General features: G+C 37.8%; 1 protein-coding gene across 2 annotated transcripts in view; it reads right to left on the reverse strand.

The window, feature by feature from the left end:
• erbin (erbb2 interacting protein) overlaps positions 1–27503 on the reverse strand; it is an 80400-nt gene that overhangs the window by 8104 nt on the left and 44793 nt on the right. For both annotated transcript variants that reach the window (XM_048174877.1, XM_048174869.1), the window contains exons 4-20: positions 27243–27321; positions 27073–27162; positions 25883–25939; positions 22860–22923; positions 22535–22609; positions 20163–20307; positions 18696–18768; positions 16769–16898; positions 15982–16097; positions 15333–15402; positions 10918–11017; positions 7717–7838; positions 4989–5162; positions 4691–4867; positions 2903–3020; positions 2596–2779; positions 665–2126 (exon numbers count right to left, since the gene is read on the reverse strand). In XM_048174877.1, the coding sequence (XP_048030834.1) occupies positions 665–2126; positions 2596–2779; positions 2903–3020; positions 4691–4867; positions 4989–5162; positions 7717–7838; positions 10918–11017; positions 15333–15402; positions 15982–16097; positions 16769–16898; positions 18696–18768; positions 20163–20307; positions 22535–22609; positions 22860–22923; positions 25883–25939; positions 27073–27162; positions 27243–27321 (3236 nt within the window). The remainder of the gene's footprint in view (positions 1–664; positions 2127–2595; positions 2780–2902; positions 3021–4690; positions 4868–4988; positions 5163–7716; positions 7839–10917; positions 11018–15332; positions 15403–15981; positions 16098–16768; positions 16899–18695; positions 18769–20162; positions 20308–22534; positions 22610–22859; positions 22924–25882; positions 25940–27072; positions 27163–27242; positions 27322–27503) is intronic.

Genomic DNA, 27503 nt, shown 5'->3' on the forward strand with positions numbered 1-27503 from the left:
ACTTCCAGCGATATTGTGAAGTGCTCATCTGATGAACACTTTACTGATTCATGAGGCCACTGGGAGAGGATTTATGAATGACAGTGTAGTTTATTCCTCATCATATGTAGTACCTATGCAATTTCAGATGTGCACAGTACGTAGCTATGTTGTTGCAAACACAATGGGGTAGCAAACCCCGCTCCTGGAAGGCTACCTTCTACCAGATTTCAGTTCCAACCCTGCTCCAATACACCTGCTTGCTTTTTTCTAGCAATCCTGAACACCTTTATTAGCTCATTCAGGTGTGTTTGATTAGGGTTAGAGTTTAACTCTGCAGGATGACTAATGCTGCACTATGATATTCTGAAAACAACAATGATATTCTGATACGGCTTGGGTTCCTTCCATAATCCAAGTCTAATTTTTATTGCCCCACTTAACCAGGGATGGACAACTTCGGTTCTGGAGGGCCACTGTACTACAGAGTTTAGCTCCATCCCAAATCAACACCTGCTTGAAATATTCAAACAAAACTAAAGACATAGTTTAGATTTTTTAGGTGTGTTTGATTAGGAATGGAGCTAAACTCCACAGGACAATGAACAAACCCTTAATTCCAAGTATTAGCAACAACAGCAGCTATGCTTGCCTTTGTATACATCATTCGTAAGAACAACCATACCTTCTCCATCTTCTTGGCTTCGATGTGTCTCATGACATGATCCCTCCAGTCAGCTGGAACCCTGCCACCTCCTCCAACTGGCCCATCCAGCAGTGAGTGCTCTGACTTCACCCTCATGCTGGGCCTCTTGCTGGGGCTGCCATGCTGGTAGTTGAAGTCACTAACGGACATGGTCCTCTCTGGAAGCTCGTGAGGTGGGGGCCGGGCACTCTGTGGCCGGGGAGCGTTGGGTCCGTCTATGCTGTACGTGCGGGCTGACAATGGTCTGTGGAGAGCCTGGCTCATCTGCAGGGGGCCACGGCCCGCCGTGTGAATGTCCCGATAGGTCATGTACTCTCCTTCCATTCCTGGCATGCGACGTGGGTCCTGCATGCACATGGAGGTGCCAGAGGATCCACTACCTTGTCTCTGCAAGGTGCCACGCTGGCCAACAGGTGGCAGCATCCTTTCCTTGGCCCACATGTCCGGGGTCTTGGGCGGGCCACGTTGTTGGGGCTGGGGGTATGGAGGGGCGTTGTTGCGGTTGGAGTAGTTGGTGTTGGCAAGGGAGTGCTGCGGCGGCAAGTAGGGCTGCTCGGGAGGTACAGGGGTACGTTGGCTCCACAGGTTGTCTTTGGGGACTGTGCTACTGGCATACTGGATGTTGTACTGCGGCGGGGGGCCGGCAGGGTAGCGGGCGCTGCTAACCGGAGGTTTGGAGCTGGAGAGCAAGTCGGAGGATGATGCAGAGGATCCAGGGTAGATCTGCAAAGGTTGATCATTGAGCAAGGATGCAGATTTGGACCGGACGATGCTCTGGCCCTGAGCTGCAGTTACAGATGTTCTGGTTGCGCATGCCACTTCATACGGGGGGCTTTCTCCCTCGATGGAGTATAGCTTCATCCCGCCAACCTCCATGTTAGCGATGCTCTGAGATTTCACCACTGGGGCCGGTGGACATTTCTTCTCTGGCGACAGCTCCTCTGTGCTACGAGAAAGACTCATATCACTTAACGCCGTTACACCTGTCGAGACGGTCCTCGTAGACTCGTAGCGCAAGGGAATTTGATCCGTTCGGCCATTGAAATTCTCTCCAGACTGGGTTTTTTGAAGCCGATTCCCGTTCTCAAGGTTCTCGAGTGACAGCATGGCATTGTTGTTGCTTGACATGGACTCCTTGGCTGAGGGACTCTTGGTCCTTTCCAGGTCCTCATACGACACCATGTTGTCAGGTGGGAGTTTGGCCACATTCATGTTGATCTGATCCCACTTGCTGTACTGCTCTGTCACACCATTGTTTATGCCCTTTTCAATGAGGGCAAGCCTCTCTTCCATGGAGAGACTGTAGTCGGCCATCTGGTCTGACTTGCTTTCATAGCTCTGCTGGTTCTTCAGGATGGTCTGTAAGGACGTCTCAGAGCCGTTACAGTTCTGGAGTAAAGGGGTCATCTGCTTCAGCTGGTTGAGGTTTTCATCCTCTTGTCTGAGTTTGAGGAAATCAAATCAAGTTAGAGAAAGACTCTAGCTCTGTTCCAACAGCTCTGTACTTGCTTTTCTAGATCTAGTGTCTAGCATTCTATAAATTCATATCATTTTTACAGTTCTCAACTAATGAAAAAGCAAGTCTAGGTAGGCAACACACTATTACTTCCGCTTTCATTACATATATCTTTCTAATGATAAACAATGTTTTTGACCCCTTTTCGACTTTAGTTGATACAAGAGATGGAAATAACTAGGGAAACAACTCAGACTTGAACTCTGGTTGAATCGTTTCATTTGGACAGTTAATGTAAATAACTAGATGTAAATGTAAAAAAACTATTTGCTGACTTGAGACCCTTTGTAGAAGCTGCAGCATCACATTTTAGTAATTTTTCACTGAGAAATATTTAATTAAATGCTGTGGTTTATTGTCATGTTTTTGACATGTATTCAGGGTGTGTTTGTACCTGTTCTTGGGGATGAGAGGCATCTTTGACTCTCTCTCCGGCGTGCAGAGGGAGTTGTCCTGACTGCTGTCTGTGGTCAAGGACACAGAATCAGACATGCGTGAGGGTGAAGAGCAGTTGCTGTTGTTCTGGTTACTGTTGGCCACCGTCTCATCCAGCAAAGAGTCGGCATCCTTCCCATCATCTACATCACCAGACACACAAAACATTATATGCATATGTGAGTTCTATTACACAGCCTATTTCCAGAAACAATTACCCGCGTTAATAGGAGAATTATTAATTGATATTATGGAAAGTGCTTTACCTTTTTTGTCCTTGCTGAGGGCCACTACTTTGGGCTGGTTAATGGAGATTTCAATGAGTGGAGGTCTCATTTCGGCTATCTTCATTTCCTCCTCATCAGATGACAGCTCCTCTGAGTCCTGACCACACAACCACATCACATCAAATGCTTAAATTCAATATATACTCCAATTTTCATCCTGCTTCAATAGTGGTAAACTGAAGTCATTTTTATATTAATTCGTTTAAATGATCCCTAGGATAAAGCATGACCTGACATTAATAAATCTCACATAATACAATATGAACAAATGTCTCCTGACAGAAACTTCACATCCACTCATAGTTCAAGAGAATTACTATTCAAGAGAAAAATTTACATTTATTTTTATAGATTTAACAGACCCTTTTATCCAAAGAGACTTTCAAGTGAGGAACAAAAGCCATTCTTCAAGGAGCAAACAATATTCGTAGTACACACTGATAGGTTTATTTGACAACTAATTTTAGAAACAAGCTAGATAAGAGGTGAAATGCAGAAGAGAAATGTTTGTGTGCGTGTGTACGCAAAGGTGCATTGGTTCAAGGGTGTGGGTAGTTAAGTGCTTGCGGAAGAGGTGCGTCTTCAGCTGATTCTTGAAAGATGTGAAGGTCACAGCAGTATACATGGATATGTGACCATGGCTAATATGTGACCGTGCATGTAGTATACTGTGATATAGACATATTTTGCTTAAAAGTCATATTGCTAATATTAGATCACCACCACTACAGTTTCTTAAATATTAAAATAGTCATTAAAATAGTCATTTTTTACTTATCCTAATATCATTTCAAATCCATGTAACTTTCTTCTGTGGACCACAAAAGATGGTAATGAACATGAATGGAAACTAAGGATACTAAACTCCAAAATGGAAAAAAAAGAAAAAAAATATATATATTTATGATTTAATGCCTTATCAGCAGCAATGGCTACATTCACAGCAAAATCAACTGTATTTCAAAAAAAAGAAAAGAAAAAAAAGATGATTACAATATCATTTCAATACATCGTTTACAATAATTTAACAGTTTCGTCTTAAAAAAAAGAAATATACAAAATATACATATATCAATAATAACAATAACAATAACAACAATAATATAGAATCTTTTAATTTAGTGTATAATAAAAATTCTAAAATGATTCCAGGATAAATCTTTTAAAAAAATTATATATTTCAATATTTTTTGAAGAAAAAAAGTTTTTAATTTTTACACTCAAGAAATTCTTAGACAAATCAAAAACCTTTTCCTCTTCCCCTTTCAATAAATATCACTGAGTCTTCAGTGACCAATTCGACATCTCGTATATACAACTTGGCCAAATCTATTTTCAAAATAATAAAAAATAATTAGTCCTTGATTTAGTACTGGATTCACCTCATATAGTTTGAAGGAGGAGAAAAAAAAACTCTATACAAGTATCATAAATGTAGTCCATTTATAAATATGACTTCTAGCCTGATTGTATTGCTAACCTAAATCTAATGGAAAAACCGTACAAGGAAAGAATTCAGTAATGACTTAAATTTTGGTCAGTTTTTCACAGTGCACATTTTCAGAGTTGTATGAACTTATGAACTACTTTTGTTACTTTTAATGTGTGACAGCTTGTCATTTTGGAGCTTGACAGCCTGGTACACATTCACCAAAGGTCATAAAGGTTTTAAACTACACAAGAATGAGTAAATGATTTTTAAAAAATTAATCTGATTCAATAAACATATTCATAACATTTAACATTGTTGACACTTTGATATAGTACCTCAAGGGTGTCATCATGGTTCACCATGGTTCTCATGTTGTCTGAGTTCTTGAGAGGGATCCTTTCAACGCTGTGGTAGTCTATTGAATCTATTGGTTCATAATTGTGATGACTGTTCATCATTGTTTTAGGCTCCATTTCAACAGCTTTGCCATTAGTGCAGGGACTTTCAATCACCTGACACATAGGGAATTCAGGGTTATTCCAACATCTGCACCAAGATTTACTTTCAATGTAATAATTATGTTGACCCATCCCAAAATAGGACATGCAACTGGTAGTGTTTTCAAAATCCAACCTTCACTCCAACATCCTGCACTCCAATATGGTTCCTGTCACTGGCCTTAGGCTCTTTTCTTGCCTCGTCACCGGACTCATCCTCTTTGAGTCTGTGAGCCACGGACTGAGCCGTTTTCACCATGTTCTTCAGTTCATCAGGGTACGGTGTCGGGTAGCGCTTCAGATTGCCCTCCTGTAAATACAAAGACACAGTTAAGTTATAATAATCTGATGTATTATATTTAATTCATATTATTTATAAATATATAATGATGCTTTTATTGAATTTATTATTTTAAATAAATAAATAAAGTTTGTGGGCACGTCATGTTGCTACATAGGAAGTTACATCATTGTAACAGAAAATACAGGTCAGTTCTTAAAGAGGGTCGCTGAACCCCTAGCCAAATCACTGACACCATTTCATTGGAGAAGGTGTTGGCGAGCTTTTTACAACACGCACAATGAGGAGGGCTGCTCTTTCAGGGCCAGACAGGGCCACACTGGCGCTCTGAGAGCTGATAGTGAAGCTCCGTCAGACAGCTTGGGAGCCTGCATGTGTTCCTGGCACAGCATACAAGCCAGACAGGCATATTGAGTCATCAGGGGTGCAAGACCGGGCGCGAGAGGGAGGGAACGAGATACCGAGTATGTAATATCAGCGAGATGAGGGGTGGAAGGAAAAAATAAGGTTGACGTTGTACGCTCGAGGGCCCCCGAGACAGTGAAGGCTTCCATTTCACTTTCTGACAAGAGTCATGTCAGGGTTAGTTTTAATGAGATTTCCACTGCAATGCAGTGAAGCGCAGGCTGTGACATGCTGACAAAACCAGGTGAGGCTGTTCCACTGAAACCGTTTTACCTCATGCTGCCAAAATATCCAAGAAATGATTCACCCCAAAAATGACAATTCTGTCATTACTTCCTCATTCTCATGTCGTTTCTAACCTGCATGACCGACTTCCTTCAGTGAGACACAAAAGGAGAGATTCTCGAGACTCTGCTGGTTGGTTTGTTTGTTTTCGTTGCCATACCTGCATCTATAGCTATTTTCATGGCAAGATCAATGTAGTACAAATAGTATAAATGAAAATCAACAACTGACATCAACTCACATCATTATAACAAACATTATCTAAGATTTTTCATTTCAATATTTGATATAAAAAAAAAAAAAAGTTCTGGTGACATGTTTTTGAAAACATCCCTAAGAAAAAAATTTTGCCTTTAAAGCAGTACATTCCGACAAAATATAAGACTCTGCTGGTCACTCTTTGCCATACATTATAATGAAGGTGAAGTGATTTCTATACTCTATATTTCTGTCTCACTATATATCTCAAGTCTTCTGAAGGCACACAAAGCTTTATGTTGATAAACCAAAATTTATGCTGTTATTTAGTTCCCAAAAACCACCTGACATTTTTTTTTAGAATGATTTATATACTTAGTATTTATTAATATTTTGAATTTACCATGTACCTTTGTCATTTTATTAGTTTTTAAAACAATTCTATTTAGTTTTATTTTTCATTTTAATTATACATTATTATTTATTTAAATTTATATTATTTCAACTTTTATTTCAGTTAGTTGCTAAGGCAATATTTCTAATATTCACTGAAGTTTTTCATCTAATATTTATATTTTATTGCAGCTTTATTTCAATTAAATACAATTTAATAGTTTATAGCTTAAGTTTTAGTAATTTTTATATGCTTTTGTAAATTTAATTATTCTTAAATATTTTTATTTAGCTTTATTATTTCGGATTTAGTAATTTTATTATTTAAACTTTTTTCAGTTTTATTTCAGTTTACATTTCTAATTACATTTGTGTACATCTGGATGACATTTGTGATACTTTTATGGAGTTTTTTTACTTTTGTGGTTGTTTTTGCCACTATGAAGCTTGACAGCTTCTTTCCCATTCAACATAAATGCATAGAAAACAGCATCCAGCACCTTCTTTTTTATCCACACAAGAACATACGAGTTTGAAACGAGATGAGTTTGAATAAATAAATGACAGAATTGTTTTGTGTCCAATTTGGTTTGTGTCATTTATGATAGAAGAAACAGCATGTGACGTCTCTTACATGCTAAACTGATATCCGAATAAAGTGACTGCAAGCAGGTTGTAACAAGACATTTTGATAATTAACAGTTTTTTATTTATTTTTTCAAAATGTGCAAGGTATCTCCTCCCACACTGGTCCAAAATCCTACTCAACATTGCTGTATATTAAAGGATTAGTTCGAAACACAAATGAATCTGAGAGATGTCAGTCCGTCCATTGACTGCCTTTGCAATGAGCTTCAAAAAGTTCATAAAGAGATCTTAAAACAAGCGGTTTAGTCCAAATTTTCTGAAGAGACTCGTTTGATTTATATGAATTAGTTTTATGATCTCTTTATGAACTTTTTGAAGCATCAAAGTGGTCATTGCAAAGGTCGTACGGGTTTGGAACGACATGAGGGTGAGTAATTAATGACAGAATTTAATGCTTCACCCTTTAAACATCAAATATGTTCCAATTGTCTGGGATTTTGAGGCTTACAGAGAGCATTTAGCTTCAGCATTTGTGAAGGCAGAGAAGTGCTTTAAGTGTGCCTGGTCAAGACAGAATAAAATAGCAAGGGGGTTAGATGGGTGATATGAAGCGAGAGAAAAGGGCAAGACATGCACAAAGGGAAATAGAAAATCGAGAAAGCACCCTGGACAGAACTGGATGGTGGGAACTGACCCGCGGGGGCGTTTCTCTCTCATCCTTGTCCTCGTCACACTCGAAGGCCACTTGCGCACGCTGCTTGCGCTGCTCCTCCCACAGAGACGGGTTAAAGCTCTCGCTGTCTGAGTTGGGCACATCTGTGAAAGAGAAGCCAAGAAACCATTAACAATCAAAACAATGGCACTGCCATCGGTGGAGGATGAAAAGCTCAAGAATCTCGAGGCAAATCCTGTGTAGAGTGTGTTTTGATTTGTTTTAGTGAATCAGTTTCTGTTTCTGTCAGTCCAGTTATTTCCGATTCAGCGAAACCAAATCATTAAAATGAACTAATGCTGTGTCTCTCTGCTATGATGATTAACAAACAGCAAAAACCTGAAATAAACTGCACAGACTCGGTTCACACACATCAATTCTTATTTGTGTTGTGTGGCCATTTAACAAGACATCTGGGTTCAGGAGAGCACTTTGTCATGTAGGCGAACAGACTTCAGACCATTTCTAAAGCTCAATCATGCTAACAAACTGAAGCAGACTCCTGAGAGCTGCAGAGCCACAGCGTTTGCGTTCTGAAGAGTTTAGAGTGGGGTTGCTAGGAAACAGGTTAAGACTTATTAATCTCTCCCCCCTCTGGAATCCAGAAACACTGGCAGACTTGAGTCTCAGAGAGAGAAAACAGTGACATGAGCAAGTTCTGGCTGCAGCCTGCAGGTGGTAGACATCTGATGATCAGTTAGGTCTCTGAAGTCTCTCTAAAACTATATAATTGTTTTAGAGATTTTACAGAGCTGACTGAGCATCGAACGCTACCTGCATTTGGCTACTACAGTTACCGTCCATTCAGAACTTTTACAGCTCACTCTAAAATGATTGCTTAATGATGGAAAAAGGGTTTGTAAAAGTGGCCTCATCTCCCAGGGCTCCAACAGAACGTTAACCGTCACACGCCGGACGAGAAGTGCCACGTCACATCTCAGTTATCCCACAACAGGAAGGAAGTCAAGGAAGGAAGTCCAAAATAGTGAATCTAATCACCATACACACAAAAGTTCACGTCAAGGAATAAAGTGGTGTCAATGAGATGCTGAGTGGTGCCACCAGTGTGTGGTTACTGTGCTACACTCACTGAAAACAACCGAATTTTAAAGACTTGCCATGACCTGTCATTCTCTCAGTGTGTGGCCCTTACACTTTGTTAATGGTGGAGGCTCTTCTTTGGGGAGGGGCTCTGATAGCAATGGCATGCATAGTGATAGGACATAATTTATGAACCATAATTCGCCATAATGTGTCAAACTGGCTAGTGAGTTGATATGCCTTACATGCCACTGTTGATTTTTACCCACAACTGGCAGGTGTTAAATCCAAAACCACTACAGTTTAAACATTTGTGGTCAGTAAGATTATTTTCCACAATCAGCATATTGGATTAAAAATTCAGATTTGATCACAGGAATAAATTACATTTTAAAATCTATTCAAATAGAAAACGGTTATTTGAAATTGTAATAATATTTCACTATATTATTGTTTTTACTGTATTTTTGATCCAGTGAATGCAGTCTTGTTGATACATACAAATAAATAAATACTATGATTCAAAAGTTTGGAACATACAGGTGCATCTCAAAAAACTAATATCATGGAAAAAGTTATTTTTTTTAATAATCAAAAAGTGAAACGTTCATATATTCTAGAGTCATTACATATAAATAAAAAATTCAGTATCTCAAAATATAATATGTCCTAAGATCAATAATAATAAAAAAAAGGATTTACAATACAGAAAGGTTCAAGTTCTTAAAAGTATGTTCATTTATGCACTCAATACTTGATCAGGGCTCCTTTAGCACAAATTACTGCATCAATGCGACGTGGCGTGGAGGTGATCAGCCTGTGGCTCTGCTGAGGCGTTATTGAAACCTAGGTTGCTGTGATAGCAGCCTTCAGCTCATCTGTATTGTTGGGTCGGCTGTTTCTCATCTTCCTCTTGACAGTACCCCATTGATTCTCTATGGGGTTCAGGTCAGGCGAGTTTGCTGGCCAATCAAGCACAGTAATATCATGGTCAGCAAACCAGTTCGTAGAATTTTGGCACTGTGGGAAGGTGCTAAGTCCTGCTGGAAAAGGAAATCGGCATCTCCATAAAGCTTGTCAGCAGAAAGAAGCATGACGTACTCTAAAATCTTCTGGTAGACTGCTGCGATGACTTTGGACTTGATAAAACACAGTGGACCAATGCCAGCAGATGATATGGCACCCATAATCATCATCATTAACTTTGAAACCTCACACTGGACTTTCTGTGCCTTTCAACTCTTCCTCCATACTCTGGGACCTTGATTTCCAAATGAAATGCAAAATATACTTTCATCTGAAAAGAGGACTCTGGATCACTGAGCAACAGTCAAGTTTATTTTCTTCTTAGTCCAGGTAAGATGCCTCTGATGTTGTCTCTGGTTCAGGAGTGGCTTGGTACGTGGAATGTGACAGTTGCAGCCAATGTCCTGAAGACGTCTGTGTGCGGTGGCTCTTGATGCACTGACGCCAGCTTCAGTCCACTCCTTGTGAAGCTCTCCCAAGTTCTTGAATCAGCCTTGGTTGAGAATCTTCTCAAGGCTGCGGTCATCCCTGTTGCTTGTGCACCTTTTCCTACCACACTTGTGCTCCAACAGTGCTCCGCGAACAGACAGCCCTTTCAGCGATGACCCTTCTGTGCCTTTCCCTCCTTGTGGGGGGTGTCGATGATCGTCTTCTGGACAACTGTCAAGTCAGCAGTCTTCCCAATGATTGTGGTTGCATGTATTAAACTAGAACTAGAGATACCTGGAATTTATACTGTATGAATGGAAATTTCAAACTTAAAATGAAATATTCTAATATTTTGAGATACGTTTTTTTTTTAGCTGTTGGCCGTAATTCTCAACAGTAAAAAATAAAAAAATGCCTGAAACATTTTAGTTTACATGTTATGAGTCTAGAATATATTAAATTGTAACTTTATATTAAATCTATATTAATCTATATATATATATATATATATATATATATATATATATATATATATATATATATATATATATATATATATATATATATATAGATTTAATATAAAGTTACAATTTAATATATTATATATATACACAAGGCATACATTCAGACAAGGAAACTTGTGACAGGAGGGCGACAGCTGCAGGTTATGCATGACTAGATACTCACAGTCCTCGCTTCTGGTCTGTTGAGGGAACATGTAGTTAGTAAGTACGGTCTTGTGCGTCTCTGGATTCTCTTCTTTCTGCAGGGGAATGAGGGGCTTCGACTGGAAAAAGAGAAAAAAATAAGACAAGGATCAGTGATTTGTAAAATTCGTTTAGATGCCTTGGGTACGACACTTCAGAAGTCGGACACACAGCATGAGGACTGCTCTCATTACAGATTCAAGCCATGCAGCACTGGCTTTAAACTCATCTCATCTTTAATCACACACAGCTTTATAAAACCACGCATCACGATCAATAAAGAACAGCGTGCCACATTCTCAGTGCAATCTTCATCAACTGTCGATATTCCAGCTGAGCTGTACGGCTGAAACCCTTGCAGAGAGGTTGATTCATAGAGGATCTTGGCAGTCTCATGCCATATGGCCCACACTGATTAGATGCGCTACCAGTGTTTTATTATTTCATAGCGACGCTGTTCTCATGCATTCTGCTGAATTCACTTTAGCTGCCACTTCCTTCAGAGCAAATATCACAACAATCCCTGCAATCTGTCCCAGCCTCCAATGCTTTAGGCATTCAACTAGCCCAGTGCTTGTGAGAATTAAAGAAAGTCAAGGTTTGCAATGACATGAGTAAATGATGACAATTTTAATTTTTGCATGTACTACTCCTTTAATTAATATCATATATTAAGATAAACTATGTGCTATGTTGAACCTCAGAGGTGGGAAGATGGCGTGTGTGGGAGTGGAGGTGATTGCTATATTCAATAAGCATTAGTCACAGGCTTGATGGCCACTTGTGACAATCATTCAGATCACCCACTCACACTGAGCTCTACTGATGGGAACGCCAAATCACTCTGCCAACAGCACAGACCCTGCTAAAGGACAAGCTTTTCAAGTGTATATGGGAAGTGACTGTGTATGAGATTATTGTGATGTAGTGATTTATGTAAATGTATTACATGGCTCTCTGAAATACTAAAATGTGATAAAATATTTATGTATACAGACAGCTAAAATATAACTGACTGGTAACCAATTTCAAACACAGCTTCTTTCCTCTCGGTAGGTTTCTGGAACTTCTTGATCAAAGAACTTCTATGACTTTTCCATTTGTTCTTGATTTCTTGAATTCAAGCAAAATAGTAATAATTGTTAGTTCACCCCAAACAGGAAAATTCTGTCATTAATTATTCACCTACATGTCATTCCAAACCCGTAAGACTTTAGTTCATCTTTGGAACACGAAGATATTTTGTTGGACTAAACCGCTCTATTCATATGGATCAGTTACGATCTCTTTATAAACTTTTTGAAGCTTTTTGAAACTTTTTGAAAGTGGTAGATGTGTAGACTGTCAATGGAGGGACAGAAAGCTCTCACTCTGCGTCTACACCGGACGCGAGCAGCGCAACGCGACACGTCAAAAGACAATAGAATCCATTATAATTGGTGATAATGTCTACACTGGATGCAGTGCGACACGACAACAGATTCCCAGCAGTAAACGGATTCCCCGTTCTATTTTTGACGTAGTCCAAGTGCTTTGCAACGGTCGGTTTGAAGAATAGCTTTTATCCAGTGTAGACACAATGTCAGATTTCATTAAAATATCTACATCTGTGGTTCAAAGATGAACGAAAGTCTTACAGGTTTGGAACGACATGAGGGTGAATAATTGATGACATTTTCTTTTAAATTTTTGGGTGGACTAACCCTTTAACTCAAAAAGAGCAATTAATGACCAACTTTTTTGACTCAAAGGCCTCCCATTTTTCAACAACTTAAAGGGGCTCTATGTAGGAATGACACCCAGTGTTCAAAATAGGTACTGCAGTCCAAATTCAAAATATTGTTTGGCCCGCCCCCTCGCGGGTTGCCAGCTTTTACAGCATATGGTTGCCAGCAACAATAGGGAGTGCAATTGACAATGAAAGCTGAGGAGACTTAAAGTCTGCGTGAACCGGAAGTTGCAAACGACTTTTCTCCAGTGTTGTGATGTATTTCCAAGTGAAACAGAATATTGAACAGAGGGCAGAGTTTTATTTTAGCGCTCCTCATCCTGTTCATAGAGATATTTAGATGGATTCAGAGGCTTCTTAGTAGAGATGCACCGATTGCAATTTTCTTGGCCGATTCCGATTTCCGATTTTTTGTTAGTGAGATCGGCCGATACCGATTTTTGCCGATTCCGATTTTCTTTCTAAGAACTATAATTGACAACATATACAAAAAAAAAAAATCTACTTTTCTTCAATGCAGAGTTTTCATAAAAAAAACTAAAATAAGTAAAAGTAAGTAATAAAATATAAACAGCTCAAATAAATGCAATAGGATAAAGAGAGCTATGAAACTAAGTTTTTTGGGTTAACTGGGTTTTTATTCAGGTAAGAACATTCAGTGTTATTTTACATTGGTTACCTTAATTTCTGTAGTCTTTATTGTAAATAATTCTTACCATTGAAGTTATGAAATGTATTCAGTCAAGAGCAGAAAGTGATTTTCTTTGTCTTTTGTTCTTTGATTAACATGACAGACAGCAGCAGGAATATTGGACTGCTGTCCCTTTAAGAGTTTATGAACAGTGTTCAATGGACCCAATAATGTTACACAATGTTTCTTAGCTATTTAACAATTCAAAACTGACTGTGTTTATCTTAATACTCGCCAAGATTGCCTGTGCCGCTGGTTTTGACATACTTTTGTATGTATTTGACAGTTTAAGCGCAGGAAGGTACTTATTTTGGTACTTGTGACTGTTTGACTTCTGTCTCTGTTTGAGACTGAGCGTGGCTTGTACGCTTCACTTATATAGATCAGTAGTGCGCACGCTTTCGGTGTGAGCACGAGACCTGCGGGAATGACTAAAATTATGCGCAAGACAAGCACTACTTAACCGCAGTGAATGAGACGTGAGAGAGAGAGGAGGCGCCTGCGCGGGTATGTGTCACTTTACCATGACAGAGAAGAGAGCGAGAATGTGCAGCTGACGTTATTGCCTGATCCTCTGACCCAGTTTGTTTGTTGGTTTCCATGGCTACAATATGCTGTGTTTTCCGCCAACTGGCAACCTGTGATGTCGAAATACTATTGGACAAACTGGCAGCACGAGGTTTCGCACAGACCAAAACAAAGACCGACGTTCCGACACGGAAAGCACATTTTCAAAGTAGAATATCTGGCTGTAGCATTGTTGTCTGAGAAACAAAGTAGGTGAACTTAGCATGTTTCCTAAATATCTGCAAACATATTGGGGTATTTTTATGCTTTATTAAAGTAAAAATCTTACATAGAGCCCCTTTAAGGCTAAGATATTTTCAGAAATTTTCCAAGATATGTTTATTTTAATATCCATATAGGCTGTTTTCAGTATTGCTGCTGTAAGCATTCATTTATCATAATTTTTCATTTTTTCAAACATTTTTAATAACAGAAAGTGGGTGTATTTATGTATTAAATTAACCACAATTAATTTTGTGATTTCAGAAGTATTTCAGTTAACATCTTGATTTTACATCAGTTTTTTTTATTTTTTTATATTGATAATATATAATATATAATATATATAATATAATATATTTATTTAAATACTTCAATCTGCAGCCTTTTGGAAATTTACTGAGGGCACCGGCCAAAGAACATTATATTATATTATATTATATTATATTATATTATATTATATTATATTATATTATATTATATTATATTATATTATATTATATTTATTATATATTATATTATATTATATTATATTATATTATATTATATTCAACAGTTAGTTCTGGTTCTCAAATCTGATTGGCTAAGAGCCTTTTCCAACAATGCGATATTCTACTAATATCACATTCATGTTCACAATTTGGCAGCAATCAAAGCGAGCATCAATGGCAGAGGAATATCCAGCAATCGGCCTGCTGCCTCGTGCCTATGGCCTAATCACAGCTGTGCTGATGTAGAGCCATATCTCAATCCTACTCATATTATATTATATTATATTATATTATATTATATTATATTATATTATATTATATTATATTATATTATATTATATTATATAAATTTTCATGACTTAGTATTTCAAATTATTTTTTTTATTTTTTTTTTTTTACATTTTTGAAATAACCATTTTAAAATCCTCTGACATTTCAAGGTTTCTGATGAGCGTGGGAACCCTGTTCTACATAATATGATTTAAACTCAAATCAATATTTCATGTCCATGAATTTATTTATATATTTAGTAAGTAGCTGTGTAATAAGCAAGATAATTTACAGTCAGCCAGTCATTATCGCAATAAACAAACCTCCTTCAGAGTCAAAAACACCCCTCTGCTCGCATTGTGGTCCTGATCCTCCGTTGGTGTTTATTTCAAAATAATGATTGTATTGTGTATCTGAGCTTTGCCCACCTGGTTTTCAGACAGCCACATTGCGGTCATCTGGTTGAGTTTAGTGAAGCTGTATGGAAGGTTCCTCAACCTGTATAAAAAAAAAAAAACAAACAAAAACAAAAAAACAAAAAAAGAGGACAAAAATTAACAAAACAAAAAACAAATATATGATGCATAAGAAAAAAGTTAGTATGGCAGAATGCTTATATAACAAAAAAGGGATGTGATTCATTGACAACACTGTAAATTGAAAAGTCCTGACTGGTATAATGTGAATCAAGGCTGATAAATATAGCAGAAAAAGTTGAAAATACAGCAACATTTTCCAGCTTGTTGAACCCCAACCAAATCTGTCTAAGTGGGTCTCTTAGAGAAATGTTAAAGCAATGGCTCTCTCTGACACCAGCTGCATGGCCAGGTTGGAAACGTTCCTCATTGAAACATTTTGTACATGAAGTGTCAACTGTCCATTAACTTCACTTGCAAAGAAATATTCTTATGCCTGGGTTAAAACATTATTAAATAAAATAATATGCTAATTTAAACTGCTAGTATGTTTTGGATAAAAGCTAAATGAAGTAGAAATTAGGAGGCGATTTTTTTGAATATGCTGCAGGCATTTCTATGATACGATGCTTAACCGTATATTCGGTACAAGAGGACGTACTTGTTGTCGCTGAGATTGATGACCTTGAGTTTCTGCATGTCGCCCATCTCCTCTGGCAGAGACTCCAGCTTGTTTGAGTGCAGGAAGAGAACTGTGACGTTCTTCAAACTGCCCATCTGTCAGAAGCACAAACATACAAATAAAGGGTTAACTAAAATACGCAGACATGTCTACCATGGCTCAGAGGATGTGTGAAATCAGAATGCATGATGGATTTGGTAGAGACCTTTTCAAATACTTAGTTACAGGAAGCTGGGATCATTGGATATGAGAAATACTAACAACAGCAGTGAGAATTTGTTTGGTTGGTTGGTTAATTTCAATAAACCAATTCAATATATCAATAAACATTGCAAGTGTTTCCAGAAAGTTCTTTTGAAAGATATTTTTGAAAGATTTTTAATATCAAAATAAGTATTTCATTAAATTCTTACCACTAATTCCATTAAAAAATTGTTAAATGTTGCATGATTATGATTCCAGCATAAGCTTCACTCACAAAGTTCTTGGCGAATCAGTCTGATTCGTTAATACGAATCTGTTTAAAAGAACAATTTGCTTTTTGAATTTGACATTACTAACTGACAAACAAATAAAAGCTACTGCAACCAACTGCACAGGTTCCATAGTAATAACTACATGCTATAGCTATTAAAATTAATGAATTAATTCAAAGTTAAGTCCCACCCTGCACTATTTTTTGTTTCACTATAAAATACATCATATTATGGAAGTTAAATGCCATTTCAATGTTGTCTTAAATAAATCATGCCAGGACTGGACTGACCTCTGGAGGCATCTGTGCGAGCAGGTTGTGGTCGGCAGCAAACGTACGCAGGTTTACACACTGACCGATGGAGGACGGCAGCGCCTCGATCTCATTGAAGCTGCAGTCCAGCTCATCCAGAGTCGTGAGTCTACAGAAAAAGACCCAAATGTTATATAACTCATATAATCAAGCTCAACAATTCTCTATATAAGAAATATTGTATCATCCTTTAATGCGGCAAGGAAGATCAGACTATATTGGCCTATATTCAGGTGGTTCACAAACCTGTGATCAACGACCTTGATTCTTTGTTCATTAAAAGTATGACGTCAAACATTGTGGGGTTTTTTTTTTTATTGCATGACTAACATGCAGTTGTGCTGAATAAATCACAATACCAATGAAAACGCCAGGGCTGAATGAGTGCATTTTGAATCTGATTCATTTTTGTTAAAAGGGTTTTAGCAGTGAAACAAACAGCTGAACGTTTCTCCAACACTGCAAGAGTTTTGAGGAGTAACTAACTAAAAGGTTTGGATGACACTAAACCAGTGGATCTCAATCCTGCTCCTGAAGTAGCCCCGAGAAGGCAAAAAAAAAAATAAAATAAAAAAAATCGGCCATATGTGGTCACGAGACTGCTTATTCTGTCCTACAACAAAATAAATCTTTTATGACCACCAATATAAATTGTTGATGGAATTGATGACAGTGGAAACATAGACAGCTACACAACCATATACATTGATCAACTCAGACATCAGTTGTGGTAAACGAAGCTCAAGCATGTTTGCTTGACATGCAAGACCAGGTTTATACTCGTGTGTTACGCAGCACGTTTGAGCTTTCGGAAGAGGTTTCTCCTCACACGTCAAGCAGGTTAGGTTGAGCTTCTGTTAATGTTCACTGATCAATGTTTAAATGTGAATAAAAGCCTAAATTAAGTCTGTTCATCATATAAAGCGACCGAGTCTCTTCAGAAAATTTGCACTAAACCACTCAATTCATATGAATTAGTTTTGCAATCCCTATATGAACTTTTTGAAGTGTAAAAGTTAGTTGTGTTGCTGTCTATGGAGTGACAGAAAGCTCTCAAATTTCATCAAAAAGATCTTCATTTGAGGATATTTAAGTATTTTATAATACATACTCTAACATGAACCTCCCCAACCCAAAACCAAACCCAAATCAAACAAAAACAAAGCAAAACCCACAAAACTATCAGTCCTTATACAGCGGAAAAGTGCAGTTACATCAGTGTGATGGGAAAAGACACTGAGACTAATGCAAAATGAATCGTGCTTAATCAGTGTGCTTTACAATCCTAGCTGGGATTAAAACAGAATCCTTGCAATCACATATTCATAATCCCTCTTGGCATATTTTCTTAACCCCGGACTAGGAAATCTAATCTGACATAAGGGATAACCGGCATGTTTGGAAACAAGCTCAAAATAAGAGGTGGCGAGAATGAGGTACAATGGTTGGCTTCTTTTTTGATGGATAACACAGTCTGTTTCTCTCTCACTCTCACTCTCACTCACACACACTCTCACACACACACACACACACACACACACACACACACACACACAGAGTAAAGCAATCCCTCTCTGAGAGCCCATATGGACATACTTCCCTCATTCACAGGCCCGTTACAAAGCCTTCTGTCTGTATCATACAGTGGCTTACGGTTCTGCTCATTTACAGGGTTCACGTTGAAACAAAATGTCATTATTATTATTTCCTTGATTGGCAAAGGTACAGCTCACTTTGACACATTTTACAATATTTAAACCCTTTCTGTAGATTTCCCCCACAATCAGCACAGAAAACATGAAAAAAGTAGGCAAGTTCAATGTGAGTCTACTCATGAGTTAAGGAGAACTTGGTAATGGTTTAAGTGCAGTTCATCAGGTTGCTGTGAAAAATGGCGCTCACTTACCCGCCTATCGTGTCAGGCAGGTACATGAGCTGGTTATCATCCACCTTCAGAGTGGTTAGTCTTTTCAGTGAGCCTGTGGGGACAGAGAGAGAGAGAGAGAGATTGTATTGCAACTGGCAATTTATACATGCAGACAGAAACTGGTCATTCCATATCCACTTCATTCTAGACAACGAGACCATCAATCTTGATATTATAAGAAATTGATTCAAACCGAACACTAGAATATTTAGCACTTTCCACAAATATGATACAAAATAGTGTCAGAAACCTTTTTCTCTCAAAATATGGTCAGTGAAAGGGGGCGTTTAACTGTCAGAAAATTTTGACTGTCAAAGAATTGTAAGAGCTGTATTATTTTCTATGAAGTTTGCAAAACTGCTGTTTTCAACCCTGTAACAAAAATTTGTGATGTCTAAGTACAGGTTTAAAAGCTCAATTTGTACAACTTTGCAATTTTTTTGCAATACATTTATTTAGACATCAAAATCAAATAGATAACTTGTGAATCACATATTTTAATTATTATTCATATTAACAAAGAACAATGGAAAATGGGTAACAGGGCTGAAAATTTGACCCATTCATTCTGTAGGAGCGAGTTTTTTTTAAATATAAATAGTTTGATAATTTTTTCCTTACAATAACAGGGTTGAAAAGTTGAGCTTGCCAGTTTAAAAATCATGGAAATGGAGATAAAGATTATTTACTTGGTTTCATGGTTTTACTTTTTGTTTTTTGGAAATATCCAGTAACAGGGTTGAATGAATTTCATTTTTGGTAATTAAAAGAAGTTGAATAACAACAATTAAAATTGTTTGGCCATTATGAAACATTACAATAAGATATACGATATCAAAATTATGAGGTTGAATGATTTTAATTGCCGGACACAATTAAGAAGGTCAAGACTTAAAAGGTGGAACAGGTCAAATTCACCATTTTAATGGTGGTGGTCAGGTGACAGACACTTACTTCCTGTACTAAATTTGGTCTCTGCCACTTTTCATCAATCTGGTACACTTTGGGAACATTTAATGAAAAGCTCTTGCAATGAAAGACACAAATTTGTCTGTTTGTTCATGTCGAGCACCTCTGTTGAGCTCTAAAATGGATTTCATTAAGTGTTGAGCTGGGAGGTATTATTTCACAGAGAGCCTCAAGGGCGGTGTGACCTGGCCACTTCAACATGCCTGCTCATTAGTGGCTGTCCGACTGGGTCATTCATTAGGTAATGAGATTGCATTACTGTTCTACCCATAATCCTCCTGTTCATTTACACATCTAACCTGTTCATTTGTTACAAAGTAGATAGAAGAGGCTGTTAGAGGACATGCTTCAAGTCCTGCAGGACTAGCACTCATTTTGCAATCCAGCAGGCGAAAAATGTAAGTTTGATCGCAGTTAAGAAAAACACCACCACAAATACTAATTAAGCTCATCTCTATATTTTTGTGTTGGTTTTACCTATAGACCCTGGCAGCTGCGTCAAAGCGTTGTTGGACAGCAGCAGATCCTGCAGGTTTTCACAGCCAGATATCTGCTCGTCAACCATCTCCAAATTGTTTTTGGAAACGTCCAGGTAGCAGAGTTGCTTCAGTGCCCCGATCATCTGCACACACAAAAAAAACACACTACTGAAACAAATGACTGATTTCTGAGAAAAAAGTTTGTGTAATTGAGCAAAAGCGAGAGCCACTCTGTGAGAAGAGCTCCAGAAGAATGATGCAAAAAAAAAAAAATCACTGATCTCAAATCTCAATTTCAATCAAATATAGTTGGTGAAATTTAGAGCCATAGCCTTGTGTATATTGCTATGTAGAGACAAGATGGTTCCTGAGAAGAAAAAAAAAAAAAAGGCAGTGAAGAAGCAGAAATGGATGATTTGAAGAGGAATACAGTTGAGAAAGAGGTTAAGATCGATGACTGAATCCAAGTGTGTGCTGGCTCAATCCATTTCTCATGCATGAGGGCAGATTGTGTCTTCCTGTTCCCAAACAAACTCCATCCTTCTGTAGCTTCTTTCCAAAAATCACAAGTCTGAAAGCACTCAGAAATCCATCTAGCCTTGTAATAAAATCGTCAACAGCAATGTTGTGTTACAACAAATTTTGTCTGTCGAGATAAAGCCTGGTTTATATTTCCAGCGTCCATATGGCAAAAACCAGTGTGGGCGGTCATGCGTGTTGAGTGGGAGAGACTCCATTTCGCGTGGTGGTGCGCATGGCACTTTTTGTAACTTTGTGTCCGGTTCCGCTTCTGAAGATAAACAACTTCGAGGTGACTTCGATTTAACAAATGAGGTATGTCTGTACCAGCGTCTTACCTGCACCCAGTTTGTGCTCGTCTAAATTAAATGCTTTATTTTTAAATTTACAAAATGGGCCTATAATAGCAGAAATTAGCCTTTTTAATGAAAATTAAGGTCCACTTTTATAAAAATCTTCTTGAAACTAAATTAAATGTTTAATGAAATTAGAAAATATTTAAGAGATTGTTGTTTAATTTAGTTTTATACATGTTCTCATATCCATATATTTTGTTCTAATGTCACAAGTAATAATCTCAAGGTTTATTGGGTTTTACACGATTCGTTGGTTCTTTTGTAGTGTTGGTTTGGTGAAGTGTTATAAAAACAAACTTTGTCACGTGTGTACCTTACTTCTTCTTACTGCTGCTTCCTGATGGTTTAAAGGACAATTACTCCATGTTGAACTTCAGATGCACTTGGGTGACGGCCGATTAGAAGCGAACTGTCTAAACTGCAATCAGCGCCTGTGTGCGACTGTGACAAACCCTGCTGTTGATTAATCACTGCTCTCCTGGGTCTGGCGTAAGAAGCTTAATCAAAAGCACTAATAACCAGAGAAATTGAATTCTGCAAAAAGAGAAACATATGGCTGTTCGGCCTTGTGCAAGGACATGCTGTCAGTAAGCTGGTCTCTTGGGTCAGAGAGGGAAAGAGGTCAGGGTGCCGCCCTCATATCCAGACCATTTGGAGGTCAAACTTGTTCAAAAGGATGTTCTGAAAACTCATGCGAAACTCATCAGACTAATGCGAATCCTGCCAGCAAGGCCCACAATTACTGTCAGTTTGCTCTCAGCGGCAAGCTAATGCCTTAATTACGACCTATTTAAAAGGAGCTGGGAGTCTGAAAAGAAGACTAACCTGAAGAAATGTTTAGGAAAAATCTGAAAAATCTGTGGCCTCATTCATGAAAAATTATATTCAATTATATTATTAAATGTATTCTTTTTCACATTTCACGTTCTTGTGTTTCATGAATAGTGCAGTTTTACTAAAATAACAAAATGGTCTCATTCAAAAAATTTGAACAAAAGTTTCAATAATAACTTGTAAAGCCATTGTTATGCATTGTTATGGCATTACATACTGCAAGCAATAATGGTTAATGGTGATTTATACTGTATAAAATTAGGCTCATCTGGAATTCCACGTTCAACATGAATGCAATGCAACTATTTACACACTTTACAAAAAAACATGAAAGCAACGATTTACATAAGATTGCTTTACAAATAAATTTGTTTAGTGTTCCACGCTTAACATGTGCGTAAGCGTGGTTTAACAAATGATTTTCAGAGTTTTGTATAGTTTGGCGTTCCACACAAAACATGATCAACAATTTAAGAATACTTTTTACAAATGATTTACACAAAAAATTGTCCCTTTTTGCACAACTCATATTTCATGAATGAGGCCAAATAAGTTTATTTATTTATTTATTTTTTTAAATTGTCATGTTGAACTATTGCCTTTTTAAAAGGTCAAAGAAAAAGGCAAAAAAAAAAACACAAAGAATGAATGCAAGACTCACCCCTGGTAAAAACGTCAGTTTATTTCCGTCCACCCACAGCTCTCTGATTCCTGTGAGCTGCTCCAATACTTCAGGCTAGAGAGAAAGAAGACAAAATTCAATTCCTCATTCTCAGTAAGAGGAAATCTGCCACTACTTTCTATGAATACCAATAGAGAAGAAAAATGCATATTAGGTGCAATCTAACAGGGAATAACAGGACTCAATAAACGCATCTGCATTGACTGTCGATGCATCTGACACCTGGTTGCATTGAGAGCTGGAAGGTAAACGCAGGCTTGCAGTAATGCATGTGACACCTGAAAGACAGGCAGGTGCTACTCACCACTTCAGTGAACTCGTTACTCCCCAGATCCAAGCGCTCCAGCTGCATGAGCTTATGCATGCTTCTGCAGACACACACACACACACACAAACTATTACTAACATTATTAACCATGGATTTAGCACATTTCAGCTTGGCGCACAAACATATCAAAGCGATTATCAGTTTTGCAGGACTTGCTGAACTGGAGATGGAGAGTTTGAAGAAAAACATCAGACAGACTGCTAACAACCACAACTTTTCTTTTTAAAGACTGCACGCAATGACTCCCCCACAGAAAATAAATGGCAGACAAAGACATTTCCTGAGCAGGTAGTTGCTGCTAATCCACTATTCATTGGCTGTTTCAGAACACAGTTAGACTTCAATGCCCAGTTTCACATAAAATCAGAGCCAATATAAACTGTATTAAAATAACACCAAAATATATTCTCCAAGATCATACCTAAAGGTCAAGCTAAAGAGTTTAAGGATGTTCCATGGCCATAAAATATTAAGGCAATGTATTTTTCCTCTACTGTAACTTATTAAAATTATAAGCTTTATTTATGCAAATCAACATCTTTCACTTATCACAAATCAGTAAATATTGGACTGGCTGTATGTTTCAGAAACACTTTTATTTTATTTTTATTATTTTTTTGCCACATTTTTTTTTTGATAGATATAGTAGAGAGAGAGAGACCAGGAAATGACATCAGCCGAACCAATTTCTATGACATCTTGCATGATAAAGTTCATTATATCCTTGTCATCCAGTCACATGACAAGAGAACATGCCATTGGAAGTGGAAGAACTCCTCTCTGGTAATACATACATAAAATACAAGTTTGCTGGATGTCTAATGGAAGCACATGATTAACTTTATTTCTTTTTCAAAAGTTGAAACACTTATCTCTATTTTCTGTCAGATATTTTACTGTCACCTTGAATGCTTTACAAATCATTTGGGTATCAGAAAATGATGAAAATCTGCCATTAGACTTCTAATGTCAATCTTTACAACACATTTCTCCAGGTTTGTTCTCCTGTTACAAGCTACTTCTGAGATCCCTATATCTGCATCCAGCCATAAAATAACATCAACTACTTGGGTAGGTGTGCTTTAGGGCAGGGTGTAAACCACTGCTGACGTGGACACAGATCAACAGTCTACACGGATACAATATGCCTGGAAAAAGTTAAAGAGGACATAAAAGTCGAAAATGATTTATGACATAAGGAATTGTATAACAAATGTTTATAAACTGAAGGCAGACTTGTAGGAAATTCTGTGTTGAAAGACACACTGGTGGTTGGCCTAGAGGACTGTAAGAGGGATTCCTTCACCCGGGGTTTGGAGGCAGGGCTGTGTGAAGTGTGCAACCAGTCGACCAGCCAAAAAAACTCGCTGACCCCCAGAGTGCTGAGCAATCCACAGCTCATTAGAATTACACACACATCATTAGAACAAACCACACAATGAACATCTGAGAGGACTGCTGAAACAGCACAGCCATAAAGGTATCAGGCCAAAGTGTAATAACGGTAAATGAGTAAGCAATACATGTGACGGACAGCTTTCCGTCTGTCTTTGATTACTTATGTTTTCCTGGTATACTTCCTAATCCATTTAACGTTTTACTGATTTGCAGAAATTTTTGAAGAAATTGCAAAACTTGCAGTAACAATGCTCGAATTGTGAGTGTTGTCATGCGGTTGCTGGCTACTGATATAGAGTTAAAAAAAAAAATTCCACCTTCAAAGACTTTGATATTTTGGTCTCTAGATATGGCTTTAACGACAGTCAAAAGGTGCGGTCGCATTTAGTGTTATTCTGTGATTTATCACAGGTGAATTCCAGTCATTTCAACAGGAATCCGAATTTCGCTTAAGGACGAAAGATTTCCTCATGCCGATTTCGTTAGTCATGTGAATTAGCTTCATTGAAAAGCTGATTGGCTTGAAAGTCACTCTGTGACTTGTGCTTCTTACTTTTCTACACTATTGACAATAGACCGCTTTTCCTGCAAAATTTCACTAATGTGACCACACCTTGAGAGTTTTACCTGTTTTATCATCCGCCAAACGAAAATCATAGGTTTGATCACTTAGAAAAGTATTAGCACAGACAACGAACAGCATAAGCTAACAGCTAACACCTATTTGCCACTTGTTTGCCACCTGATGTCACCTGATGGAGTTTGGGTTCCTTGCCGCTGTCGCCTTTGGCTTGCTTAGTTGGGGACACTTGACATTTGATATTCAATAGTATTCTTGACATTTATTGAACAGTGCTTCTGATCTGCCTGCATTGACACTATTATTTAAGAGCTGCTGTGCAGCCAAATTATGTACCAGTTATCAATGTAAAGCTGCTTTGACACAATCTACATTGTAAAAAGCGCTATATAAATAAAGGTAGAACATAGAACATAGAGAACATAAGTTTAAAGTATCATTCATAATAGTAATGTTTTCCTAACCATGAGTGATAAACACTCTTTCTCTGATTTTATATTTGATTAGTAAAGCATTTCTCTTTTGCCATACATAAGGTCAAAAGATTGCTTTCAAATCAGAAAAAAAAACAAAAAACAACACAATTTAACAGCCGATTTATGGTGCTGTGGCCTTGTGGTTAGTTCATGTGCTCTGAAAAAGAGACATTCTGCTCAAGTGGCTTTTGTTAAAAACATTTAGTGCCATAATGAGTTGTTTTGATCCTGGTGGACACGTGAGGCCTGCATTTTGCAGAACGGAGAAGATGGAGGCACGGAGAACGTCACTCTCACACGCAAAACCAAACAAACAAGCCCTCGAATGATGCAATATTGGCTCCAGAGCCAGAAATGATTATAAAACCTGTCACAGCATGTCACTTCAGAGCCTCTTACGCAAGGCTGAACAATATGATGCCGCAGAGACAGAGAAAGAGAGATGTTTGCCTGTATTTATAATGCGATTATCAGAAGGGGTGCAGTAGCACGGATCATCATTTTAATATTTTAGTAATTCAAATGAATCCCAGTGCGGCACTTACTTTGGCAACATCTTTAACTGGTTCTCCCGTAGTTCCAGAATCTGCAGTTTGGTTAGTCTGAGGAAACAGAGAAAGACAGAAAAACGTTATTTATATAAAAACATTAATACATTTATAAAATGATATCCAAGTTTAATTAATGCTGCTGCATTTTATTCTATGGATTTGATACAAAATACTACTGTATTTTGTGACTGTTCAGTTTAAAATTGATGAACTTGAGGTTTTAAATGTAACGTAAATGTTAAGTAATAAAGAACTAAAGAATTTTAACACAGTGAATGTAATAGCAAGATGCTTACAAAAGTTTATGTTATGTGACCAAGGGCATTCTAGAATAAAGGTGCTATTTTATGTCCCTATACTGGCATAATGACTTACTACAGAGTCAATATATACTGTCCTCTTTTTATTATGCAGTAGAAGTATGCAAATTGTTTTCCTTAAATGACCTTCTGGCAAGAAACAGGAAGCTACATGTTGCACGTGCCATTTGATGTCTATATCAGGCTGTGTGTGCATGTTTATATGTCAAAATTACTGCTGCACTGCATTTTAATTGAAAGTGACGTGTCCAAATATGGTGTCCCATACTCGGAATTTGCGCTCTGCGCTAAGCAGTGAGTATTGAACGTGAACACGTGCCCGGAGCAGTGGGCAGCCATCTGACGAACTTGAGGTTTCAAATGTAAGGTAAATGTTAAGTAATAAAGAACTAAAGAAAATAATAAGAGTGGAAGAGAGCGACGTTCATTCACTCCTCCCACCTACATTTCCTACTGGTACTGAGACTCAAACCAGCAATGTTTGGGTTACAAGTCCGACTCTCTAACCATTAGGTCACAACTTCCCACAATATTTTCATATTTCACAATTTCTGAGCTATTATATATGATACAAGCTCCAGGAAATGTTAGGATGTGTTTTCTGAGGAAATCTTGCATGTCATTTCAATAGATTTCTAGCTTTCATAAATCAACAAGCTGAATAGATTCAAGTTAAACCTGTTTTGGGTGTGCTTGGAAAACTTTTTCAGTGTTTGGTGAATAGTTCTGTCCATTTTATATTTTAATGTAATACATACTTTGGCCAGTCTTGAATCTAGATGCTGTCTGATCTGAAACAGGAGCTTGGATTATCTTGTTCTCTCTAGGACTCTGTGTTTGTGAGCGTAAATCTGTGTGTCTGACCTGCCGAAGCTGGCTGGTAGAAACTCTAGGAAGGCATCATTCAGGTAGAGCTGGGTCAGGCTGAGGAGCTGCGTGAAGCCTTCTGGGAGTCTGCGGAGACAAGACAGTGCTTTCATTACATCACAGAGACACATACACACACAGTTCATCTCTACTAGCTATATACCTACTTTGATATAGGGTTCACACTCGCTTCTACGATGGTCAGGACTTTACAGTTCTTGATATTTTCAGGAAATTCCTGGATGCCTGAAATTTCAAACAAACAAAAGAATTATTTTTAACTCGATAATTATTGTTATTTTTTAAGTTGTGCCTAGGGTTTAAAAATGACTTAAAATGAACAATTCGCAATGAACAGTTCGGTTCCGTTACCACATTTTGAAAGACTCCATTCTTGTGTTGATGCAGACAGCAGCACAATGTACTAA

This window comes from Megalobrama amblycephala, linkage group LG2 (genome assembly GCF_018812025.1).
Source record: "Megalobrama amblycephala isolate DHTTF-2021 linkage group LG2, ASM1881202v1, whole genome shotgun sequence".
Classification (NCBI taxonomy): Eukaryota; Metazoa; Chordata; class Actinopteri; order Cypriniformes; family Xenocyprididae; genus Megalobrama; species Megalobrama amblycephala.